The 27,345-nt window shown below is 32.3% G+C and overlaps 4 protein-coding genes across 5 annotated transcripts in view; 3 read left to right on the top strand and 1 right to left on the bottom strand.

The window, feature by feature from the left end:
• Window positions 1-27,345, bottom strand: part of LOC144858840 (cilia- and flagella-associated protein 119-like) — a 91,941-nt gene that overhangs the window by 63,564 nt on the left and 1,032 nt on the right. The window contains exons 2-8 of one of the 2 annotated variants that reach the window (XR_013616669.1): window positions 27,051-27,085; window positions 26,763-26,828; window positions 26,420-26,589; window positions 25,723-25,793; window positions 24,751-24,928; window positions 23,885-23,980; window positions 21,082-21,358 (exon numbers count right to left, since the gene is read on the bottom strand). Coding sequence is in view for 1 of the 2 variants with exons in the window: in XM_078714972.1 (XP_078571098.1) it covers window positions 21,150-21,358; window positions 23,885-23,980; window positions 24,751-24,928; window positions 25,723-25,793; window positions 26,420-26,589; window positions 26,763-26,828; window positions 27,051-27,085 (825 nt within the window). In the remaining variant the exon portion in view is untranslated. Of the gene's footprint in view, window positions 1-20,786; window positions 21,359-23,884; window positions 23,981-24,750; window positions 24,929-25,722; window positions 25,794-26,419; window positions 26,590-26,762; window positions 26,829-27,050; window positions 27,086-27,345 lie in introns of those variants that run through there. The other variant, XM_078714972.1, reaches the window with a different exon arrangement.
• On the top strand, window positions 983-6,643 carry LOC144858822 (mannan-binding lectin serine protease 1-like). The gene is made up of 8 exons (XM_078714939.1): window positions 983-1,086; window positions 1,637-1,859; window positions 2,268-2,568; window positions 3,003-3,196; window positions 3,478-3,628; window positions 4,166-4,845; window positions 5,193-5,568; window positions 6,240-6,643. The coding sequence occupies exons 1-8, from the start codon at window positions 1,064-1,066 to the stop codon at window positions 6,422-6,424; spliced, it is 2,133 nt and encodes a 710-aa protein (XP_078571065.1). The 5' UTR covers window positions 983-1,063; the 3' UTR covers window positions 6,425-6,643.
• LOC144858824 (thrombospondin type-1 domain-containing protein 1-like) lies at window positions 6,790-8,456 on the top strand. Its single transcript, XM_078714941.1, has 2 exons — window positions 6,790-7,869; window positions 8,145-8,456. Exons 1-2 carry the CDS (start codon window positions 7,770-7,772, stop codon window positions 8,321-8,323), a joined length of 279 nt encoding a protein of 92 aa, XP_078571067.1. The 5' UTR covers window positions 6,790-7,769; the 3' UTR covers window positions 8,324-8,456.
• On the top strand, window positions 16,196-19,080 carry LOC144835564 (mannan-binding lectin serine protease 1-like). Its single transcript, XM_078690645.1, has 3 exons — window positions 16,196-16,199; window positions 17,911-18,581; window positions 18,746-19,080. Exons 1-3 carry the CDS (start codon window positions 16,196-16,198, stop codon window positions 18,893-18,895), a joined length of 825 nt encoding a protein of 274 aa, XP_078546771.1. The 3' UTR covers window positions 18,896-19,080.

Raw genomic sequence — 27,345 nt, 5'->3', positions numbered from 1 at the left:
CTTCATTTATATATAATCTTTCATCTAAGTTCATCCAATTTAGACTTTGTAGAGCTTGAGTACTAGAGTCGGTTGGGGATTTGTTTGTAATAACTTTTGCTGCGCGATTTTGAAGAACTTGTAGTGTTTTACTTTGAGTTATATTTGAACGTCCCCAAACAACATGGCAATACTCAAGATGAGCCATAAGTGATTTGTATAGTTTGCATTGAATTTCTTTTGGAAATATCAAGAAAGATTATTATCTAATATCACACCAAGGTGTTTACATTTATTTACACGAGAGATTGGTTCTCCATCTATGTTAATGTTGACTTGTAAGTCAGATAGTTTACTTAACCTCTGTCTCGTTCCATTCAGTTTTTTAACATTTAGGCTAAGTTTGTTGCATATGAGCCATCTTTTAAGACACAATAAGTCAGAATTTATTGTTTCAGTAAGGTTATTAATATTATTGGAAGTGTATAGTATATGGAAATGTCATCAGCATACATAGAAACAGAGCATTTATTTACAGCATTAGGCAAGTTATTAACATAAAGGAGAAACATTAATGGTCCTAGGATGGACCCCTGAGGAACTCCACATATACTGGGACTTTCATCAGAAAAATCACCATTTACATTGGTTATATGTACACGATTATGCAGGTAGTTTTCAAACCACTGAATAACATTTGAATGAAAATTGAAAGATCTTAGTTTATTGATAAGAATACTGTGATTTACTGTATCAAAAGCCTTTTTCAAGTCTATCATTACTAACCCAATATAATTGGTATAGTTCTACTACTGCAGTCGTCTGTGTAAATTGGCTTAATTCGTATGTTTGAAACAGCTGTGTTTTATTTATTATTATTCTTTTTCTTGGACTATGTACCCGAACACATTAAGGAAACAAAAACGGAAATATTAAATACAATCACGGATGTATTCCTGTATACACTGAAAGGAAAGTCTCATTTTAAATTATGTTTCGATAGGAACAGTCAATTGTTAAGAATAGTAACACTTATTCCTTGTTGGTCGATCTACAGTTCTCTTGTGATTTTCATAGGTGGAAAATGAAGATCTTTACAATGATACGGTAAGCATTATTATTCAACATTTATTTGTTTATTTTTTAACATAATTTTGCGAAAAGCCTAGTGAGAAAATCTCGTTTTGGTCAAATGATAAAGATGCTCAATACATTTCTGATCAAAGATGAAGGTGATCATCAATGTATTTCTCATCAAATGATGAAGGTGATCATAATGTATTTTTGATCAAATGATGAAGGTGATCATCAATGTATGTCTGATCATATGATGAAGGTGATCAAAAATGTATTTCTGATCAAATGATGAAGGTGATCATAATGTATTTTTGATCAAATGATGAAGGTGAACATCAATGTATTTTTTGATCAAATGATGAAGGTGAACATCAATATATTTTTTGATCAAATAATGAAGGTGATCATAATGTATTTTTGATCAATTAATGAAGGTGATCATCAATATATTTCTGATCAAATGATGAAGGTGATCATCAATGTATTTCTGATCAAATGATGAAGGTGATCATCAATGTATTTCTGACATCAAACTTCGACAATTTTAAACTAAACGGCGAATCATATATTTATATTCTAGAACCCTGGCGTTGTTTCTATCCCTGAATTTGGTCGGAGCTACCGAAATTATTAATTCTGGGGGATTGTTTGGTCAGCTATCCAATCCGAATTACCCAGACGCCTACACTGATAACACCGATAAAGTGTGGAATATCACGGTCCAGCGTGGTTTAAGAATAGAACTAACCTTCCAAGACTTTGATCTTGAGTACTCTAATAATTGTGCATATGATTACGTTAAGGTAAGTAAAGAAAACGTAAAGGAAACAAACTCAAACGAATACATTTTTATCAAGAAACACAATTTCAATAAAACAGCTTGTTATTATTCATGTTTTAATTAGTGTTAATCACACAAAATATAATAAAAAAATCATAAAAGTTGTATGACCTCACAAAAAAGTAAAGCTATGTGTATTGATGGTAATTTGGACGACACTAAGCTTGGTTCCCACTAGAACGCAGCGCACCGATGACAAGCGACTGTCAGTTCTATCATCACTTACGGTACGTCCTTGCGCTACGTCCTAGTGGGAACCATGCTGAAGTTAATGATATTAAACGGTGACGTGACGATAGTGAAAAAACAGGTCACCACTTATGCTTTTAATACCACAAACCATCACGCTATTCACACAAATTGATTTCAGATTTCGTCTAATGGCAACGAACTGGCGAACCTTTGTGGAGGAGACAATATCGGTGCTCGCAGTACACCAGGTGACATCATATACACGTCATTGGACAACCAACTTACAGTCGAATATCACTCAGATTTTTCGAATGAGCTCAATTTCTATGGTTTTTATGCGCACTATATTACGAAGGATATTGATGAATGCCAAGAAAACAATGGCGGATGTGATCATTACTGTCGCAACTACTTTGGAGGATTTTATTGTTCCTGTCGCCGGGGATACGAGTTGCACTCGGACTTATCATCATGCACAGGTAGTAATTGGTTATTGATATGGAGAGGAATATATCGTATTAATCTAGAACTGGTTGGGAGAGGGTGTTTTACAAAACTGTACCCGATATGTAAGAATTTAAACATTTGTCCTATTATAATAGCCATTGAAACGCTCAGAACTTTTGTGTGAATCAATAACATAGAACAGGAAATTGCGGTGGGCATTTGTTCAATATCCCGCGATCTCTCAGAAAGAAAAACCCATTTTGTAGGCGCTCGTAATAATACCACGTGTAAAACATATACGACATAAACAAAACCACAATTTTCTGCTTTCTTATTGGCTGTTGCAACTAATTAACTGGGCTACATACATACAATAGCTACATTTTTAGCCAAAAAAATGGACCAGAGCGAAAGAGATTAAAAACCTCACATATTTAAAAAATGCTTAATTTCTTTTTTATAACAGTGGAATGTTCAGGAAACAGGTTGTATTCCATTGAGGGTGAAGTCAGTTCCCCTGATTATCCCATAAAATACCCTCGACAACTTGATTGTGATTGGACAATCAACGTGGATCAAGGTTACGTCATCAATTTGAATTTCATAGACTTTCAGTTAGAAGACCATCCCGACGTTGAGTGCCCATATGACTTTTTGGAGGTAGGTTATTTATTCATGAAATTATTTGTACCATTGCACTCATTATTATCATTCATTATTTGTATACTGTACAAGTAACTACTAAGTTCACTCACTGACAAAGGTTGAATGTCTACCGAAACATGTATGTTTTTGTGTAATAGTTTGTGCTGTTTTAAGCTAACAATAAATAAAACTGCTGAGATCTGTCTTCGATGCTTTCTATTTACATTCAAACGGGCCGTCTACATTACACACCGTATTGGTCTAACATGCCTATCACCCTTTATCATTTTTTACAGATTGAAAATGGTGGTGGCAACGTTGTTGGTCCTTTCTGTGGATCTGAGATTCCACCTAACATTACTACTACAGACAATGTTCTCAGATTATCGATGCATTCTGATGGTCTATTATCAGGGCGGGGATTTAAGGCTATTTATAGTACTACAGGTGAATATAAATTTAATGTGTTAACAAATGATATTGTCATACTCTAAACAATTGTCATTTTTCAGATGTAGTAATCGAAAGGTCTAATTTTTAACATTAAGTACGAAAGTATTATACTAGACTACAGTCAATGGACTATTGCAGGTCCGTATCTAATGAGTTGCTTTCAGCGGGTTCGAACACCAAATCATGGTGTGATGGAGACCCTCTCACTCACCACGTCTTCCACTGAGTCCGCCTGAGTGAATTTCAAATTATATGTTTAACTTTTATTAATTGCTTGGTCCATTAAAGGCTCTACTTTCGAATTCCACGTTCGAGAAACCCTTCATAACAAATCTATGCAGGGTAGTTACGGGCTTCTATAGTGATAGATATTACATGTCATATTGTAGTTCTCATAGAGTATTGGTTTAAACCATTTAGTATAAAGTAGGCCTATCTAACAAAATTGCAGTGTTCAGACACCGTAAATTCTGGAACAGAAAACGTACGACCATAATAAAATGTCATAATCATAGGTTCTTCCATTCACAGGCAAACCATGTGTTGATATAACGGCACCCAGCTACGGAGTACTGATCGGTGACGATTTTACATACCCATCTACCGTTACATTTAAATGCAACGAAGGCTATATTCTGAGAGGATCAGAAGCAAGGTCATGTAGAGCCGATGGCAGCTGGTCAGGTGAAGTAACAGAATGCCAAATTGTCGAATGCAGCAGACCAGCGCTCATTCCTCATGGTACATGGAGAAGTCGTAACAACAACTTCACTTTCGGAAACAACGTGTTGTATGAATGTGACACGTATTATGATTTGACTTTAGAAAGTGAAAGTAGTCGAGTCTGTACTGCTAAAGGTGTGTGGCGTCCTGAAGAACCAGTTTGTGAACCCATTTGTGGTGAAGCTGATGTTCCCCCGAACCCTCGACCACGTGAAAATGGTCAAATAGGTCGTATTTATGGAGGAAGAGCAGCAGTCCCAGGATCATGGCCATGGCAGGCCTTACTGAGAATTAGAAGATATAAATATCAATATTCGGAGAGCATTTGTGGAGGAATTCTAATAAACGAACAGTGGATAATGACAGCCGCACATTGTCTAAACGATACTAAAAAACAATTCGGTAGATCGGTACTCCCAATCACTTCAGTTGATATCTATCTTGGATCGGCTCAACTGTCAAGTCAACCAGACGATAACAGAATAGAGGTAAGCAGATCTTCATCAATGGTACAGCATTTCATCCATGATATAACTTTCAAAATAATGACATTTGAATCTACTAGCCACCAAGAAGGAACAGAATATAAATGTACTTTGAAACGTTATTTTGATAAATGTCAATTTGGCGACCCGATTCTGCTACTGTCAAGAGGTATCTATCTATAAAACTATAGTAAGTTATATAGTTGCTGTCTGCAGAAATGCTGTACATATATTACAGAGGACGCTATATAGAGTAAATAGTCTTATAGATAGATACCTCTTGACAGTAGCAGAATCGGCTGATTTGGCAAACACAAGACAAGTTTTTATAATTATTTTCTGTTTCTTAGGCTCATCCAGAAAAGTTTGTAGTTCATCCACAATTCGATGTCAACGCTTCATATGATGCCGACATTGCTCTTATTAAACTAAACCAATCTGTTCAGTTCTCCCGTGTAATACGTCCCATCTGTCTCCCTGAACAAAGTAACACAACCGATAACAATAAAACCAATATCGACCACGCTGATGCACCCTCACGAAAAGGTATTGTAATCGGATGGGGAAGACTTTCTCAATATCATTCGACTTCAAATTACCTACGAGAGGTGTACGTTCCTCTTGTTTCAAGAAAAGAATGTGACGATGCGTACCGACCACTAGAAGAAGTTATAGACGAAGAAATTGAAATCACTGAAAACATGGTGTGTGCAGGAGAAAGAGATGGTATGAGTTTTATTTACAACTCAATATGTACAAACAAAATGCAGTACCAAATAACGGCTAATAGATAAGTTAGATAAATAAAATTGCCTCACATTAATTCATACTCAGTTTCTACCCCAGACGAGTTGTCAATTTCAATCAAATTTTCCATTAGGCCGTAATTAACTACGATTTAAGCTATTTCTGAAAGTAGACAGATTATAAAAAGCAACGTACAATAATAAATGTTTGTTAGTGTTAGTTTATTACTAAATTAGTATCACATTTTCTGTGATACTAAATAATCATAAACATTAACCAATATTTGGCTTTGTGTATATAATCTTGTCTTATTGTATTATGTTTTGTAATCTTGTATGTGTATTCTATTATGTATTGTCCAGACTTTGTCATGTTATTATTTTTTTCTTTTACATTTTTAAAGGGTAGCCATAAAAACGAGCCTTGTTCATTTGGTTTTTCCCACCATTTTTGCTTTAAAAAGTTTATTTAAAATTGTATTCTTTTATGACATCACATTATGAAAAAGTAGAGTTGAAAGTTCAATTGAAAGATAACTTTTATCTTTTATTTGACGTTTCGTCTACGAAAGTTGTCAGTTTAATAGAGAAACATAGACAATGTCGATTAAATTATGATTACGGATTTATTTACTTTATAATATACTGTAGGAGGAAAAGACGCTTGTGAAGGAGATAGCGGTGGGCCTTTGATGTTCAGAAATCATGACCTGGCTTATTTTGTGCATGGAATTGTATCCTGGGGCAACGGTTGTGCCCAACGTGGTTTCTTTGGTGTTTACACTCGTGTTGAAAACTATGTCGATTGGATAAGAAATACTATACAAGCAGGGTAAATAGATTATACAACATAGAGGAAAACCCAACGTGATGGGCTAACGAAAGAGAGGACACAAACTGAAGAAATTGCATTGCTTGAAAATAATATTGAAAGCCTGTAACCAAGTTGCTAGAATGAAAAATATATTACTACTTAATATGCTTATAATACAAGAAGTATAGCTTTTTAGAACTTGTATGTAAAAGTTAGATTAAAAACTACTAAATCAATTTAATTGAAACTAACCTCTATTATCATATATTCTAGTGATTATCTATTTTGGTTTTATTCCTGTACTAACATGTGGAAAGTCTTTCATATTAATTGCTACAGATGTAGGAACATCCAAATACCGGATCTCATGGATAGGCAAAAATTTGTTTGTGTGTTGTTATTGGTAAAACAGAGAATTTGGAACATTTTAGACTTTAAAAAGTCTGGTTTCGGGAAAGTTTTCAGAAAATCTGGTTTTGGCAAATTCGAATATACTGTGGCCTAATACAACACATAATAGAAAATATTAAGCCTATTATAATCTAAAAAAATTAATAATGAAAAATGTTTATGAGTTCGTGATAATTCACATCTCTATCTAATTATAGACAAGACAATCAATGTAATAGTAGAAATACTTAATTACAATACAGTATAGGACAATAAATACATGACGTAATGGTGATTGAACGAACGCAAATTGAAAAAACGACGCAAGTTGTGGACCGACCGACATACTCCATAACTAAACTGTGACTCAATCAAAATCTTTATTTATTCACAAAAACGTAAAACATACAAGATAGAACAGTCGTTCAACAAAAGGTGCTGTTATACCACGAGTTAGTGAAAATAGATACTAAAGTATAATATATATACTCGGTAGAGGTTTTCATTCTCAGATTTCATCTCTTGTCGTTTCAAGCTTTCATTATTACATTACAACTATCTGGTAACAGGAATAAGGATCGGCAGGATATACGTAAAACTTCCTTATTTTAACAAGAATACATCGTGTTTTTTTATAACCTAATGATAGAACATAGCTCCACCGGTTATTTCCGCATCGTTTTGTTCACCAGTTCGCAAGATCATTAAAAACATTGAAAACGAGTATATTACATGCATTTAGTAGATCTAACGGCGTAATTCAGGTTGCATCATATTCACCAACGAAACAACTCTCAGTCAAATAAAAACTCGGGTTTCGAATTACTTCAATGTTGATTGTTTTTATATCCACTATGATTGTTCAAAGGAAATAGTTAACATTATCATCATATCAAGCAAATTTACAGGATTGTATGTAAACAGTTATTTGCGAAACTTTAATTAAAAATATCAAAGACAATTTTGTTCTATTAAAGATGGCGATTGGAAGAAATGCTTTCCATAAAATATTTATTATTTATATAGGACTAGTGTTGATTGTTTTCTTTGTAGCACTAGGCGTACTTCTTTCGACAGGTAGGTAATTTTCTATTTCTTGTATTAACATTTATATTGGTATGTTGAATCTTCAATAAACATTAGAAAACATGATACAAATAATACGCATTGAGCCATTCAATCGTTTAGTGAGAATCGCTTTTTTTTTACTATAACGCGATTGTTAAAAAAGTGGTTCATAATAAGATCATTTGAATTTAGCAGCACCAGATGAAATATTTTTTCTATAGAAACGTTTGCCAATCCATCATTTTACCATAATTAATTATCATTATTGTTTATTTTTGTTTAAGAGTGTGATGAATGGTCTGAATGGTCACAGTGTTCTAAAACATGCAGCGTCGGTATTCGTTCACGATCACGCTATTGCTACAATCCTTTACCAGTATACAACGTAACGACATATACGCAAATGAAAGAAGAGTGCGTAGAAGTACAACACTGTCATAGTATGTACCCAGCAAACACATAACGTTATGACAACATTCGCGAACGTTATAGTTTGGTTTCCGATAATAACGTTACAAAAGTACATTGTCACAACGTCATTAAAACGTTACATAATGTGAATAAAATTACGTTAATACAAAAACGTTTTCACAACGTTTTATTTACGTAATTGAGAAACGTTTGATTATTGTTGTATAGTAACGTAACATATTAACGTTTTAATAACGTTTACATGTGACAATTATATTACGTTCAGACCTAACGTTTGAAAAATACGTTATAAAAACGTAAAATACAAACTATAAAATAACGTTAATTTAAGATGTAATAATAATGTTATAAAAACGTATTATAATAACGTAGTTTTTATGTTATTCATTTACGTAACATTCTGACGTCTGGACAACGTACCAATATAACATTTATACAACGTTCAAGACAAACGTTCAGAAATACGTTATACAAACGTAAAATACAAACTATAAACTAACGTTAATTTAAGATGTAATAATAATGTTATAAAAACGTATTATAATAACGTAGTTTTTATGTTATTCAATAACGTAACATTTTGACGTCTTGACAACGTACCAATATAACATTTATACAACGTTCAAGACAAACGTTCAGAAATACGTTATACAAACGTAAAATACAAACTATAAACTAACGTTAATTTAAGATGTAATAATAATGTTATAAAAACGTATTATAATAACGTAGTTTATATGTTATTCAATAACGTAACATTTTGACGTCTTGATAACGTACCAATATAACATTTATACAACGTTCAAGACAAACGTTCAGAAATACTTTATACAAACGTAAAATACAAACTATAAACTAACGTTAATTTAAGATGTAATAATAATGTTATAAAAACGTATTATAATAACGTAGTTTATATGTTATTCATTAACGTAATATGTTGACGTCTTGATAACGTACCAATATAACATTTATACAACGTTCAAGACAAACGTTCAGAAATATGTTATACAAACGCAAAATACAAACTATAAACTAACGTTAATTTAAGATGTAATAATAATGTTATAAAAACGTATTATAATAACGTAGTTTATGTGTTATTCAATAATGTAACATTTTGACGTCTTGATAACGTACCAATATAACATTTATACAACGTTCAAGACAAACTTTCAGAAATACGTTATACAAACGTAAAATACAAACTATAAACTAACGTTAATTTAAGATGTAATAATAATGTTATAAAAACGTATTATAATAACGTAGTTTATGTGTTATTCAATAATGTAACATTTTGACGTCTTGATAACGTACCAATATAACATTTATACAACGTTCAAGACAAACTTTCAGAAATACGTTATACAAACGTAAAATACAAACTATAAACTAACGTTAATTTAAGATGTAATAATAATGTTATAAAAACGTATTATAATAACGTAGTTTATATGTGATTCATTAATGTAACATTTTGACTTCTTGATAACGTACCAATATAACGTTTATACAACGTTCAAGACAAACGTTCAGAAATACGTTATACAAACGTAAAATACAAACTATAAACTAACGTTAATTTAAGATGTAATAATAATGTTATAGAAACGTTTTTTAATAACTTAGTTTTTATGTTATTTAATAATGTAACATTTTAACGTCTTGATAACGTACCAATGTAACATTTATAAAACGTTCAAGACAAACGTTCAGATAATTTTAGATGTAGCCTAATGCAAATGTATAATATTATCATCACATAGTGTTTATGTTATTTAGTAACGTAACATATTATGTTTTGATGACGTACATAACATTTAAAAACGTTCAAAAATAATGAAAATATTTAAAGGCTGGTGTCGTTTTAAAATAATGGTTCATTACATACAGTCACAATTATTTTATATTTTCAACGTACAGTACTGTAGCTCAATGTTATCGCAGTTAAAAAAAGTGAATTATATTCATTATTTTGATCACTGATTATTAACATATAAACACAAATTATCATTCTGTCTAATTATAATGTATATATGACAATATTATTGTGGTCGTTGGCCGGAATGTAGTAGGGGCAACTGTCCATGGAAAATCCGATACGGTACACGGTAATTCCACCCGATTCTCTTGTACGGTTCATGTCTAACAACAAGAAACGGCTGTTCTGTATCTGGCAAGATATGTCCTTTTTCAGATAACACGCATATATTTATTGAAAGATCATGAAGTTAGTCGGATAATTAATACTAAATTATTGTTATGTCCTCCCAATTTTAATGTGCTATACCCGATAATGATCCGCATAGAATAACTGCACAAGGCTCCCATTTAATGCAATGTGTTACCCAATGTGTTCAATTTGATTGTGCTGCCCATATCCATGCTATCCATTTGAAATAATGTGCTATTCATTTGAAAGAATGTGCTACCCGATAATCCGCATGATAATCCATATAGAATAAATAGTTACTATCCATTTGATTGTGCTACCCAATGTGCTATCCATTTCAAATAATGTGCTACCGGAAATAATGTGCTACCCAATGTGCTATTTATTTGATTGTGCTACCCAATCCATGCTATCCATTTGAAAGAATGTGCTACCTGATAATCCGCATCATAATCCATAGAATAATGTACATACTATATCCATTTGATAAATCATTTAATACAAATAAAAAAAGTAGAACCACCAGAACTTTTCCCGCTATAGTAGGCCTAAATGGACTGGTCTAACTTAACCTTCTACCTACTAGGGAACGTAGGTTGGCCGAGGCACTCTGCTTGACTTGCTAGGCCCACACACTACAAGTCCTAGGCCTACCCGTTAGGCCAACTTCTCTCGCGGAGTGGTAATAAAGATACGCAGCTAAAGTGAATTTCCTCCGCTACACTGAACCACCAGCTAGCCTACATATTTACCGAGACTCGTCAATTTATTTTTTATGGCATCAATGCTACATATTTTGCCCATTGATAATACATTTTCTCGTACTAAAAGTACTTATTAATTTAATTCATGATGTCTATACTTTATTTATTTAGATATTTAATTTCCGTTTCTTGTTGAATAAACTGCAAATAAATAAAGCTATTGTATTTCTAAAGGTTCCTTTAGCAAAATGGAATCACCTTTCCTATAGTATAAGAATACAAAAATATTTAGGATCTCGCTATCTGGGCGATGTAGTCTGTGGGGTTAAAGAATATTCGAGCGGAAGAATAGAACACACAATAACCATATCTATTACCAGTAAAACAGCGTCCTCTCATATTATTTCGCGTAGGTTTCAAATAACGGGGAAAAAAGTCAAATAATATCTAATTTATGACTAATAATTACATTACATTTAATATTTAATATCGTAAGTGTGTTCCACTCATAAAATAGTATTTAATTCCAAAATTGTAATACAGTATATCGGAAAGTTAGATTTTTATTAGTAATAGAAATTTAGTATGATTTGGATAAAAATAAAACTGTAAAAACATCATTCAAAAACCATCGCGGAAAAATACTTAACCAACTTCAATTTTGTTCAAATTTGGTACAATAATTGTATATGTATTTATTTATCTTTAGTATAAAAATTGAGTAATTTACTAGAATTTTAGATGATTTGGACATAAATATGATGCCTATGGTTCTAAAATACAATTACAACACTTTTTTACTAAAAGTGCGCCTAAGTTAATTTAAAAAAAACTTGACACTAGTATTTTTCTTTTACATTATAACATTTGTGTAGTGAATACAAATTAAAAAAAGTAGGCGCGCCTATGATATTTTCTTGGGTTTGACAGTAATTTTCATTGGTGCAACGTTGGCTGCTAATTAAATTCTCTTAATCAAGAGATCAATTATTGTTCATTTTGGTATATTAGGGGAGAGTGAGATCAAAGCAGATCAAAGATTAAAGGAATTAATTGTAATTCCCCCATGCCTTTGGCAATTCGCATTAATGAATACAACAACAGGAAACAACATATCATTGCATATTTACTTATATGTATCTAATGTCTAATGAAGGAAATAATATTGATCAAAGTATTTAAATCTACACTCAATAAACAATCAGATTCTATAAAGCAAAATTGTTTATCTAAATTAGGATAAATACAATTACATAATTTGTCATCAGTGTAGCTCATTTCCTTTAACCAACGTTGGTTCTTACAGTGTATTTTTACTTTTTCATTAAATTGTGTATTCAAAATAAGTATAATTATAAAATAAAACATAGTCATAGTCATACACTCATTAAAGAGCGTTATTAAACACAAACGATTGTATTGTATTTAAAAATTTGAATGTTAACATTTAAAAAGTATACGGCCGAAGTACATTGTCATTATAATATTTAACCCGAGTTCTACTCTGAAACTTGTACTATATCCTATTACAAGAGGTTACGTCGTTAATTACCATGGTAACTTATATAAATCAACCTTGTTGTAGGATGGAATTTAAGATATAGGTCAACATTAACGCATTGGCGAACAGATCTTAAAATACCATTTAAAACAGTATTGACCGATATATATGTTTGTTTTTTTTCCTTCTGATTACATTTTTATTCACCAACTATCATACTTTTCTGCTTAACTGTGTTTTTATATTATATAGCTACATTTATTCATTCATATTTTGTATTTCACCTTATAATGTGACTTGTATGACACATATGTCACATATCAAATTTAATTCCGTTCTTTAGATAAAAAGTTTGCAAATGTAACGAGGTTGAAATGAATATCACTTTGTTTGAGTATGTCCAAACTACAAAGAAATTAGTCACTCCTTTTTGAAAAATGAAAAAAGTTTATATTTTTATTAATGAATAACAAAAATAAAAAAGTAATCAATAACCTGGTATAATTTGCCTTTTTCGCATATAAAAAGAGAACTAATTATTATGCTTTTACTGCTACTTAAATTTAATTTTATGTAGGCCTATTATTTTCTATTTTTGTACTTGGGCCATGAGTGCCCTTACATACTGTTGAATAATGTATAGTTAACATGTTGATTAGCTTATTGCTAATGTCTGTAACTTGATCATACATTACAAGAATGTAAGGTCGTTAATTTCCAGGGTAACTGGTCTAAAACCAACAATTACAGAATAAAGTATATGGTCAACATTATTAACTTGTACAAGTAAATCTAAAGGTAAAATCTCTTTATGTGATGTTCTATCCAATAAATAAATAAATTTAAATTTACGAATAAAAAGAAATTCAATTATTAGGCTCTAGGAATCTAAAAGCAGTATTATTATCTTATTGTATTTAAGTTCATATTTACTAGTAGCGTGTATATCCTCAATGATCATATCTTAGTTTGATTTTACACATTCCACACTCTGAATTAATTAAGACTGTACCTCCTTTATCTAGGTTTCCATAACAACTGGTCCATTTTGTGGGTTTTGTGGTGGGGAATAAGAAAGTTTTATAGCCTGTGTTATCATGGAGGAAAAATTCCTCCATGGTGTTATCTAGGAATATTGTGAAATTGGATAGATGAGTCAGATCTGTGTAGTTAGTATTGAGTTTTAAAAGTAAGCAGTTCTGTGTTATAATTAATAAAAGCATTTTCTATTGGAATTCTGTGTTTCATCGATTTTGTAGCTGAAATTGAGAACCTGGGTTTAAGTTATTATTGTTATTATTTTGTGAAGAGCTACATATAGAGTATAGACTAAAGTTTCACATATAAAATCTACTAACAAAGGGTTGTATATGATAGTCATAAATGAAGCGCAATAATGCTAAATAGGGAATCATGCTAAATAGGGCTACAATAATAGTCTACAATAATACTGGGTTGATCAAACCATGGATCTATAAAGTATAGGTTTATGATCAAACTATGAAATTTGTTTTAGAGCTGCAAACATTATTCGTTCAAAATAAATAATTGTATTCGTGGAGGTGAAACGGTCGCCATTTAAAAAGCTTGCTTGAGTCATCGGCAACCAATCACAGGCGGAGCTCAGAATAATAAATTCGACACGGCGCGGGATTTAAATACATATGTAGTGTCACTTGCGTTCTGCTGCGGAAAAAGAGAAGCTCGTTCAAAAAGTCAAGTAAAGTATCCTAATTATTATCAACAACAACTTCTATCAAGCCAATATATTTGCGGTGAGTTATTGTTTCATTAGGCCTAATCCTTATATATTGAGGTTTTTTAATTTTTTGTTAATCGATGCTTTGTATCTTTTCCTACAGAAAACAATGCAATGTAGGTTGCTTATGTAATTATAGTACAGTAATTGTTACTAGATATTAAAGAAGCCGTGAATATTTATTTAACATAACATGGTTTATTTATTGTTTGGAATACATTATCAAGTTGAATTTAGTTTCATTTAATAGAAATAAATGTATTGAATATTATTGTACTGTACGTATTATAATTGTGTATAATAATAAAATGTTGCGATGTTACATTATACTGTACTACCTTTTTACAAAACCAAATCTAATTAGGCTTAATATTTCGTGTTACATAATTCATCTATTATTATGTGATGTACTTGAGACTTTTTTGTACTATGTTCTTTAGTATTCCTTTACAATGTGTGTTATATACATATTAATAATCATTATTTATTATTTATACTCCAAAAAGGTAAATTATTTAAGCGCCTTGACGGGACACAGGGCAGGTGATACGTCGTATTATGAGGAAGGTGGCCACCAACAAGGTGCTGTCACTTACAGTTATAGGGCCGAAAAGGCAAAGCTGCATTTTGCAAGACGCAGCTGTGCAGTGTAATAATAAGTAAGTCTAGTATTAGCCTAATAGGCTTAGTCATTGGCTACATGTTGATTACTAGTCTTGTTGAAATTTCATAGCAGTTTTTATGGTTGTACTAAATGTTACTAGAGGCTTAAAACCAAATGTGCTCATGCACATTAGTACTTATGTGTTTGGCGCGCGCATAATGTAAAGTACTGAACTTTCTAAATTATAGGCCTAAAACGTTTATTTACTAAAAACAAAAAAAAACATAATGGCATTAATGTTTACTGCTAATACAGGATTTTGAAGTTTTAAATGTGTACATTGTGACTAAAAACTCCCATTCAAATTGTTCATCTTTAGAATCGTGTATGCGAGCTCACCCACAAACGAAGCAATGTGTTGTGGAGATAGATATTGCTGAAACACTGAAGCACGCTCCCAACAGACTAGGTGGCTCAAGATACAAGGTAAGAATAAATTAAATTTGATTTATCATTTATTTTTTACCATGGCGAAATAACTTAATCATCCATGCTTTTACGTATCACTCATATTGTAATGATGAAGTTTACTATAGTCCGCATCAGTTTAAGACTAAATAGTTTACAAACTAAAAGATACTAGTCATTGTTGTACAGTTTCACCAAGTGGTAAATAAAGCAATACAACACATTCGTACAATCGCACTCAAACGAATAATTAATGTAAAGTTACGGGATACAAATGTTGGAATAAAGTAAATTACAACTAACGTCTGGTACTGATAGGGCTTAGTATTTAGACCCAACAACACTATCCAATACGAAATAAACATAACAACTGCATACTGTGATGTAAATTTAATAGGGAATGGGCAACCACATAAAAAACACCAAATAGTCAATAGCCAAAATCATTTAGAAAAAAAATCCGATTAGAATGACAATAATTTAATTTTGTAAACTAATAACACTTAAAAAAATTTATTTAAGATTTACTGCTAAGAGATCATTTTATTTACCTAGTTTTACATTTTTTTTCTCTTTTCAGGAACGGGATGTGCCAGACAGCATGCAGAGATGAGGACGACTTATAGGAATATTTGCTCATTCTCGTTTAAAAGAACAATGTTTCTCATTATCGATCTCCGTATTATCAAGAATGGGTAATTACTGCTGGTTCTCGTTCCTGATCAAACTAGCGAAAGCTCTCTAATAATAATCAAGTTCCTTCCTCTTAAGCTAATTGCAATAGTGTATGTCTTTTTTTAATCAGATAATAGAATAAATCAAAAACAATATTTCATTTTAAATTGCTTGTTTTTATATGTCTTATACTAACTACATGTTTTAACGAATAATGAGCTATGTAACGCGTATATCTGCAGAACACATATAATATGTGGTAACGTTACCCAAATCGTTGTATATAACTAAGTATTAACTTTTCAAGACGTCAAATATGGACGTTATAAATTCGTCAGTGGTAAAAAGTTTATGATGTAACATTATCAAACTACGATTTGAAAATGTATCTGGTACGTTATAATGAACGTTACTAATTCGTATGTGCGAAAGTCATAATTACGCTTTACATACGTTATTTAAAAACATCATTGAGAACGTTAAAAACACGTAGCAAATACGTCATTTACAAACGTTGCTGTTAACGTAGAAGGCACGTTCCTAACACGTTATTTGTGAACATTTTTTAGGACGTTATAAAAACGCGTTGCATACGTTATGTTTGAATGTTATTTTGGACGTTAAAAACATGTTGCGAATACGTCATTTACAAACATTACATAAAACGTTAAAAAAACGTCTCGGACACGTTTTTTATCAACGTTATTGCAAAAGTTGTAAATACGTTTTGAATACGTTATTTATGAACATTATTTAGGACGTTCAAAAGACGTTATAAACACGTTATTTTGAATGTTATTTTGGACGTTATAAAGTCGTATAAAAAGGTCGACATTTTCTCGTTCGTGCAACGTTATTGTAGAAGTTATAAATACGTATTTAACACGTTATTTCTGAACATTATTGAGGACGTTCAAAAAACGTTATAAACACGTTATTTTGAACGTTATTTTGAACGTTAAAAAGTCGTATAAAAAGGTCGACATTTTTGCGTTCGTGCAACGTTATTAGAAAACGTTTTTATGACCAAAAAATAACGTAATTATAACGTTACCAAAACGTAAAATTGTTTGCTGGGTATGGTGAACGGATCCAGTCTGTACGGTAGCACCATGGGCGTGCTCTCCTCCATTTATAGCAATGAAATTATTATAGAAATTCGGCGGGTTATTTAATAAATAAATAATTCTCACAATCGCGTACTCGATTACTTGCATGTTGAAGATGTAGCCTACCACCACACAAAAGTAGGAAGAGTGCAAGCGAAATATGTGTTAATATGAAACGATTTAACATTTTTTGTGTTTTGATTATGTGTTGGCCTATATTATTTCCTCATCTTAACAATTAATTATTTTCAGTAAATATACATACAGAAATACCAAAATTCCATAATAACAAACGATATTATATTAAAGAATAAAAGCGTTCATTGTTATATTAAAAATATCTGGTAACAGGAATAAGGAAACAAGATCGGCAGAATATTTTTGTACGTAGAACGTTCTTATTGTAACAAAAACACATCGTGGTTTTTATAAGCTGATGATAGAACAAAACCTCAAACAAAAATGTGCAAGCGTTAATATAAAACAATTAAACATCTTCGAGAGATTTAAAATAGGTCTTTAGATTCTGCGTTTATTTCCAAATTAAATTAGCTCAGCTTCAATAATTACTTGGTTAAACTTTGATTGTATTAACATACACGTTTCATATTTCAATTAACAGGTAAACCGTGTTCTGACATAACCGCACCCAGCAACGGAATACTGATAGATGTCTATCCATCTACGATTACATTTAAATGCAACGAAGGCTATACTCTGAGGGGCTCAGAAGCAAGGTCATGTAGCGCCAATGGCAGCTGGTCAGGTGAAGTAACAGAATGCCAAATTGTTGAATGCAGCAGACCAGCGCTCATTCATCATGGTACATGGAGAAATCGTAACAACAACTTGACTTTCGGAAACAACGTGTTGTATGAATGTGACACGTATTATGATCTGACTTTAGAAAGTAAAAGTAGTCGAGTCTGTACTGCTGAAGGTGTGTGGCGTCCTAAAGAACCAGTTTGTGAACCGATTTGTGGTCAAACTGATGTTCCCCCGAACCCTCGACCACGTGAAAGTGGTCAAATAGGTCGTATTTATGGAGGAAGAGCAGCAGTCCCTAAATCATGGCCATGGCAGGCCTTACTGAGAATTAGAAGACAGAAATATAAAAATTTGGAGAGCATGTGTGGAGGCGTTCTAATAAACGAACAGTGGATAATGACAGCCGCACATTGTCTAAACGATACTAACAAAATATTCGGTAGATCGGTACTCCCAATCACTTCAGTTGATATCTATCTTGGATCGGCCAAACTGTTAAGTCAACCAGATGATAATAGAATAGAAGTAAGCAGATCATCGTGACAGTGTTACAACATTCTATCCATGACATAACTTAACAAAATAATGCCATTTTGAATCCACTAGCCACCAAAAAGGAACAGAATATGTCTTGTGTCAATTTAGCAAACACAAGACAAGTTTTTATAACCATTTTCTCTTTCTTTTAGGTACATCCAGAGAAGTTTGTAGTTCACCCACAATTCGATGTCAATGCTTCATATGATGCCGACATTGCTCTTATTAAACCAAACCAATCTGTTCAGTTCTCCCATGTAATACGTCCCATCTGTCTCCCTGAACAAAGTAACAACCGATAACAATAAAACCAATATTGACCACGCTGATGCACCTTCACGAAAAGGTGTCGTAATCGGATGGGGACGTGAATCTCCACATGAATTGAATTTAAATTACTTACGAGAGGTGTACGTTAGTCTTGTTTCAAGAAACACATGTCAAGAATCGTTCCGACTGCACCAGATAGAAGTCACTGAAAACATGGTGTGTGGCAGGAGAAAGAGATGGTACGAGTATTTAAGTCTTTTAACTTTGCATGTGTATGTGCGAGCAATTGTATGCGTACCGTATAGAAACTTCAATTCTTAAAAATGAATCATGTTTTTCAACCGGTAGTTTCAATATACCGCATTAAAACCACTAATACAGAAAACAACAGCTAATAGAAAGGCCAAAATGCCAAAAAAAACCAGATCATTAAAACAACAGTTACATTATTTCGGTAAGCCTATTGTGTTGTACGGATTGATTTTCATAGTGTCATCAGTAAAGTTATTGCAAAAAATTATAACCATAATATTTTATATATTATAGGAGGCAAAGACGCATGTGCAGGCGACAGCGGTGGACCTTTGATGTTCAGAAATTATGACTTCACATATTTTGTTTATGGACTTGTATCATGGGGCCTTGATTGTGCCAAACCTGGTTTCTATGGTGTTTACACTCGTGTTGAAAACTATGTCGATTGGATAAGAAATACTATACAAACAGGCTAACAAACAGGCTAACAATTGCCAGCCATATTGCATGTTGTCAGATTAAAAAATAGTATCTATATATAAATTATGGTTAATTCTGACATAGGCGAGCACAATGGAAAAACTTCGGGACAAATCTCCGCCTTGGATACCTACCTACCATATGTACCGCGAAACGTAGATTTGATAACATAAGTTTTCACTACTAGAGGGTGAGCTCGCCAGGAAGTTGCAAGGTGAACGCCCGTGAACAGTGAACTCATCGTGAACCCGGAAATTACTTGGACCGCGAACAATTGAAATTGAATTGAAAATCTACGGATGAAATCAAAATTTTGGTGTTAAAACCCTTTATAATATCTTTCTAAGATAGAAATATGGAACAATATCGTAATAGTGGAAACTAATGTTATCAAATCTACGTTTCGCGGTAAATCTGAGATAGATAAGGTAGGCAACCAAGGCGGAGATTTGTACCAAAGTTTTTCCATTGTGCTCGCCTATGACAGAATTAACCATAATTTATATATAGATTACGATATTCTTTCATATTTCTATCTTAGGAAGATATTATAAAGGGTTTTGAAACAAAATTTCTGATTTCATCGGTAGATTTTCAACTGTGCGCGGTAGAAGTAATTACCGGGTTCATGGTGAGTCCACGGGTTCACCTTGCAATTTCCTGGTTTCAACTAAGTTGGCCGTTGGTGACGATAGCCATTTTAGTTTTTTTGTATATTTTCGGACCGCGCGTGTGAAGATGCAGTAGTAAATAAAAATTATACTGCAAATTAATAAAGATCAAATTAAATATACGCCATAAAGCATCGGAGTATATTGTGGTGAATAGTATAAATAAATTACATAGGGAGAACTGATGATAAGACTGTTTGTTGTTGTTTGTTTGAAATCGAGTGAAACCTCGATAGCCGAGTTTATTTGAATAAACGCCGAAAACCATCCCAATAAAACATCACTTAGAATAATAATCGCATTTTATATTATATTTATAACACAATCATACTATTTATAGTAGAATTCATCAGACTGTATTCTACAATTTACCAAGCATTTGTTATTCTTTTTTACCACTTTTCATATCTATTAGAGGAATGTATTGGATGAACTCCGCCTCCTCACCTCCGCCCTACAAGGGCCCTACCAAAGAATAAACACTATACTTTAAAATGTTATTACTCGTCTAAGACACAATGGTAACCGACAGAAAACGTCCAAGTCAGTCCTTCTAAAACCTTTTTACCCGAGTAATAATCATTCCGAGAACCATCCGTCTTCACTTCCTAGTTACTGTAAACAGTGTTTTCAGCAACGAATCCAATTGAAATAACCTCTAAATTTAAAGTAATTATTCTGGATCATTTTAGGCCTACCGGAGTAACAAAATAGGACTATCCAAGGATCTGCCTTGGTTACACTATAATACAATTAAATAAACAAGCATAATATATTAAGTCATTGTTGAAATCTATCTATAATACACAAATAATCAATATATTTCATAGCAAAACGTATAGTACAAAGTATGGACAATGAATACAATATAATAACTGTGCTACTTCTTCTTTGATTTACTTGATGCCCTTCCACCAACCTTTGTCTGGCTAGATTTCCCATCAATGGCAGACAATTTCTTTTGAAGTTCCTCATCATTTGATTGTATCTGGTCACTGATGGACAGTTTTAGTTTCTGAATTTCGACCGACAGTTGATCTGTGACAATCTGTCGCAGCTCACGTTCAACGGCATTTTCTTCCTCCGTAGCTGTGGAAATAAAGTGATATCCTTTTAAGGCCATATACACGTTTCTATTTCAGGTACAGATAAAAGGAGACTACAATAAAACATCGGTCCTGTTTGTGCTGCCAAGTAACTACGGTACCATATTTAATACAGAATTTTTTGAATACCGTATATGGTATATTTATTTCAGCGGAAACGGCGCTCATAGAAAATATACCGTATTTTATGTACCCACCAAATTTGTGGATAAAAAGAAATACGGTATTTATAAATTTATACCGTATTTTGATTTTCTGTAAGCTTTATACTAAAAAGGCATAAACCATTAGATAAAATTACATATGACGCATGAACTACTACTACCACAGATTGTTTTTACTCGGGGTACCCCGAGTCTAGGACTCGCTCATTTTCTCCTCCTCCATCTGGACACTATTGAGTAAAAAGTGCGATTTATAAAGTACTACTCCTCCCTCATTCGTTGTAGTATTGAGCTGGGATTTGGCATGAATATACTACAGGTACATGTCCTCAAAGCTATAGAGCCGGATTTTTTAATTTCAAACTGGATGCAGCCATATGACGTCTCGAAGATGGTATCGTATAGTCGTATTTGGTAGCGGGGTTATTGATGTGTATGTGACGTCAAATTCCGTCTTATGACGTCATTACAGCTTCTTTTGCTGTACCCCGAGTATCGCACATTCATGCTTTTTACTCGGGGTACCCGAGTCTAGAGGACTCATCTTCTCCTCCATCCGACACTATTGAGTAAAAAGTGCGATTTATAAAGTACTACTCCTCCCTTATTCGTTGTAGTATTGAGCTGGGATTTGGCATGAATATACTACAGGGACATGTCCTCAAAGATTTTTTTTTTATTTCAAACCGAATGCAGCCATATCACGTCTCAAAGATGTATTTGGTAGCGAGGTTATTGATGTGTATGTGATGTTACATTTGGTCTTATGACGTCATTACAGCTTCTTTTGCTGTACCCCGAGTATTGCACATTCGTGCTTGTTATTACTGTATATATTATTTACAAAAACACAAAAAAATGTTTAACAGATTTATTTCCAATTGCTGGTTATTTCTGTTTTAAAATAAATACACACAATTGGAAAAAAAATTAGAGACTAATTTGGCTTGTAGCTGAGTAATTATTTAAAAAATAATATTATTATTTTGTTGCTCCATGCTTAAATCTTGTTATTTTTTTGGTTTAACCATGGGACATGATGATAATACCTCAAGCATATTATCCTGGTCTACGCCCTTTTAAAAACAAATTTCCTATTATTTCTAATGACCTTTTTTAAACAAAAGGATAAATACCTAAAACTTTTTTTTTAAATGACCGGAGTAAGTACTTTCTCTGTCAATATATAAGTATGTCATATTATTATGCATGCTTGAATCTTATTACTGGTTTAACAAACTGGACAAAACAAACAAAAAAACGACGAGGGCAATGCCTCCAGCATAATGGACTACGCCCTGTTTTCTCACTATTTCTAATACCTTATAATAACAAAAGTAAACAGCAAAACTTTTGACCCATTCAACAACTGGACTGGCACTGGTATAATAGCTATCGACGTGGCAACGTTTGCCATTTAAGCCTTTTATTTCTAGGTGGAGACAGAGAAATATAATTTCCAAACTATAGAGGGAACTGATGATGTAGCAATTGACATTAATATTTAATAATCGCATTTTTAAAAGCAAATTTATTTGCGGGTGAATGATAAAACATCTTGACCAGTTTGTCTTCCCTGTACCTACCTAGGAAATATGCATGAAGCCATGCTTGTTCCAAAAGCTCCCTAATCCTATCAGATTAATTCGCATGCTTGAACCTTGTTAAGTGATTTAACCTTGGGAAGCGAAGGCACAAAGAATCCAGGATCTTATTCTACGCCCTTTTAGAGGTCATTTTTCTTTTATTAAAATCCTCAGACTTTGACTAGGCTAAAAGGCTGAATCGGATAAATCAGACAAAAAATGTACGCGATGCTTAGATAATTTCAATAACATAATTGAAATTAATGTTAATGATTAAACTACAAATATTACAAATTTTTCTATTTCATCAGAATGGAAATTTGTTTGCATGAATCAAAAGCAACAGAGAAATTAGTAGCACCTACTTTTAGTGAAACAAACTCAGTAGACATGTGACCAAAATTAAAACTGTATTTGCTTTATAACAATAAATTTCAGGATCAAAATAGTTTGTTTCTCTTCAACTGTTACCTCAAGGTATCCAAAATCATCCCCCTAGGGGCCTATGCACAGTTAAGAATAAATATTATATATAAATAAAACATTGCTTCTGTATTCGCAACATGCCCACCTTTTCAAAAAATATCAAACAATTTATCTTAAGCTATCAAAACTTATGTGACAAAAATATGTGATACCCCATATACATGATTATGTCATATTACTATCATATTTGGGCATCACTACCATATTTGGATACATCATACAGGTAGTGATAGTGTAGACAGAGCTTTAGACCTCAAGAATAAATTCCTTTACCTGGTTTAGGTGATTCTTCTACTTCAACACATTCTTCTTGAACATCTTCATTTTCTTTTATAGCTTCTGTCTCAGATTCTTGAGTTTCTTCACAAACTAGAAAGAAAAATATTTTAGAAACTAAACCCAAATTAGGAAACAAGCTTTATTATTCTTTCTTTTTTATGAATTTTAGAAATCGATATATGACCTGATGTGTAGACATAATTCTAGTGAAAATGTTTTAGTTGCAACGCTTATAGAAAACGTCTTATTTAAAAAGATACATACATGCTTAAGATAATAAACAATTTAAATAAGATTTTACCAGTTTAGGTTAATTAGATTCATATTGCCAATTTTTTATATAGTATATAAAATATTGCACTGAGGAAAAGCTAAGATTAGAGTTGCCGGAAAACTTTGCAATTGATTTCTGGTTGTTTTACTTTATCGTTTTGATTTAGACTTTTTTTATCAATATTTGTATCATCTATTAAGTAATTTGCCTTTGGATTTATATATATAAATTGATAGCATAAATGTGGTTGATATGAATTTTATTTTTTGTTTATTCTGCGTCATACAAGACAATGCTGTAAGATAGCTTACAGGTTATAGACTGCATTCATGATATTATGCTTTAAAATTTTTAATGTATCTGTATAATTTACAAGTGCAACACAGGGTTCTCGCATCTAAAATGACCCCTGCAGAGCTTCTACTAAGTAATTGAAAAGAGGTTAATGAGATTCGTAGGTTTTATTCCATGTTCTAACTATGCTCTATATCTGAGCTGCAAGATTATTTCAAAATTACAATGTAGCCCACAGTATAAATAAGAATCCCTGGTATAAAGCATTAAATAACGTAAAAATAACACTAACCATCAACTGGTTCTGGAGTCAAAGGCACCCCATCATACGAAATGGACAAGTCCAATTTGACGAGCGGAGTGAAAGCGTACTTGTACAGTTTGTAATGTTTGAAGTATGTTGTAAGGACATAATCAGTCACTAAGCGTACTTGTTCTGGACTGAAAATATTTACACTCCATGGTGGGCGCTGAAAGAAATTCAAGAGTTTATGTGCAAATGGTAATTAAAAAAATTAGTGTGAAAAAGGTCACAAATCTAATTGGATAAGAACTATAAACTTTGAACATGGACGTGGAACAGGATTACTTTTGTAAGAAAAATGGTACTTGAGTACACATAATATCTTCCCAAATGTTTTCAATTAGCAATTCCATCACATTTTAAAACAAAATTGGCCCTATAAGTAGATATATAACATATATAAATAGGCACAGAACAAATATAAACCACCTGGTGATATATGTATATATATATAATTAATGTAAATCAATTGTGTTGCATAGCACTGTGTAAATTATATATAAACAGTCAAATTTCTATAATAAACACATCAGGCACAGACATTATTTTTATATATTATTATACCGGTGATATACTGAAATTTAATTAATTCATTTAAAACGATAATATATATATATATAAACACATTAGGCATAGAACAATAAATCTAAACCGCTCGGTGATACTGAAATTTAATTAATTAATTTGAAACGATAAGATGAGGAAAAGTCGTCCCAACCGAGATTCAATCAAATTTGAACAATACCATAATAAACCCTAGTGGTCTATAGGTTAGGACATTTGCAAATTGAAACCTGGTTGGGGTGGCTTTTTATCATTCTCACAGCTTTTCTCATCTTTATCGTTTCAAATTAATTAATATTCAGAATATCACTGGGCTTAGATTTTCTTCTAATCCCTGTAAATGTATATATTATATACTTTACAAATAGATAATTCTGAAACTGAACACTCTTTTACCTTTACAGCATGACACAAAATAAGTTCTTTGAAGTAATTGTAACAAATTTCCAAGTTATCAAATGGTGTTTCTGTAGCAAAAATAACATCACATTTTAGTACTAATGAATAATTAGACTTTTAGAGCTTTATTTTATCTTTATTTGAATAATCTGAAAACCAACGATTAACATAAAAAAAAATATACCAATCTTATCACAGTTTTAACCCAGCCCAGGGTTGTACAGTATTTGGAATGTTGGCGGTGTATTCTCAAGTTCAAGTTTAATCTCACTGACTAATTTAGCCTATATTCAGATTCTATTGTTAGTGAAACTTGAGTATAATCCAACCCTTTAATTTATTTATCCACGTCCCAAGGCACTATACTCTATCACACTGGACTTCAAATTAACCGAGTCAACAGCTTAAAGTCCAATCCGAACACTGGCTACAATCCCTCAGGGTTAAACCAAACCACTGCTTGTCCAGTAGAACTTGCGGTCCATGAACTAACCACGCTGGCTAAAAAGTCTAATCCGAATGTGCGACTCGGGTATTCAGTGCGAACAATGGTTAAATATACCAATAACCTCGGGTAAAATTACCTTGGTTAAATTTACCATTTTTCAAGTCTTTAGTAATAGTAGTATTTTATTTTTCTTTATACATTTCACCATATGTGAAATTCTTTGATTCTCATTAGAATGCGACTTACCTGTGCATACATCATGTGTCTTCTTCACAATAGAAAAAAACGCTGACGTTTGTTCTTTGGAAAAATGATTATCAATAGCAAATTGAAGTGTGTAATAGAACAAGTCTAACACTATAGCAGACCGGTAGTTATCATGCCAATCAGCTAAGCCAAAACACTCTGCTATAAAACTATAAAGAGTACAAAAATAGTAAACATATTAGCACTTTATTTTCAACATATTGCAACCCAGATTACAAAAAAACATTGAAATATAAGAGCTAGTCTAGGTTCTAGACCATGTTTCAAGTTAATATTAGTAAACAGATAAAAAAAATTTCAAATAGTAATTGTTAATTTTTACCTCTGTATTTCTTCCATAGAAGTGCAATTCATTATTGTATTCATGTGCGTCATGGTAAGATCAGCCCTAAATTTAAAAAAAATATATTCAATTTATTTTATGAATGGTCTTGTTTTATATACTTTGTGTAGCCAGTTGACTTCTGTTCTATTGTTTCTTATATTATATTGACTAGCTTATTATTATTAGGTCCAATATTAGCCTAATTATTAAAATTAAGCATATAAAATACTGCAGAATGAAAAATCAAATTTGCTAGCCTTAGTTACTAGACCTTTATTTACTTACCATATACAAATTATAGCTTTATGTTCTTTTGTAGGCTGTAAATAGAACAGAATAGAAATAGAATTTAAACTAGAATTTAATTCGTCATTTTAATGAATTATAGGTGGTCATTTTGATAAATTTTTGATTTGATTTAATTTAAAAAAATGATGCATGTACGTTAAAATATGATCGCAAAATGCCATCCTATGACCTGATGCACGCTTATAGTCCTGAGGTGTGCCTATTGTGTATCATATAGAATATACAGTATACTGTATTTTATATACTGTGCAGCATAGGTAAAATTAGGGGA

Source organism: Antedon bifida, chromosome 2, assembly GCF_963402885.1.
Source record: "Antedon bifida chromosome 2, ecAntBifi1.1, whole genome shotgun sequence".
NCBI lineage: Eukaryota > Metazoa > Echinodermata > Crinoidea > Comatulida > Antedonidae > Antedon > Antedon bifida.
This window is presented reverse-complemented; position numbering and strand designations above follow the sequence as displayed.

Bases quoted from the DNA above. Each gene is read 5' to 3' on its own strand.
- LOC144858822 (XM_078714939.1), top strand. From the start codon at position 1,064: ATGAAGATCTTTACAATGATACG. The intron at 1,860-2,267 runs GTAAGTAAAGAA...AATTGATTTCAG, and splicing joins GTGCATATGATTACGTTAAG to ATTTCGTCTAATGGCAACGA. The intron at 5,569-6,239 runs GTATGAGTTTTA...AATATACTGTAG, and splicing joins GTGTGCAGGAGAAAGAGATG to GAGGAAAAGACGCTTGTGAA.
- LOC144858824 (XM_078714941.1), top strand. From the start codon at position 7,770: ATGGCGATTGGAAGAAATGCTTTCCATAAAATATTTATTATTTATATA. The intron at 7,870-8,144 runs GTAGGTAATTTT...TTTTTGTTTAAG, and splicing joins AGGCGTACTTCTTTCGACAG to AGTGTGATGAATGGTCTGAA.
- LOC144835564 (XM_078690645.1), top strand. The intron at 18,582-18,745 runs GTAAGCAGATCA...TCTTTCTTTTAG, and splicing joins CAGATGATAATAGAATAGAA to GTACATCCAGAGAAGTTTGT.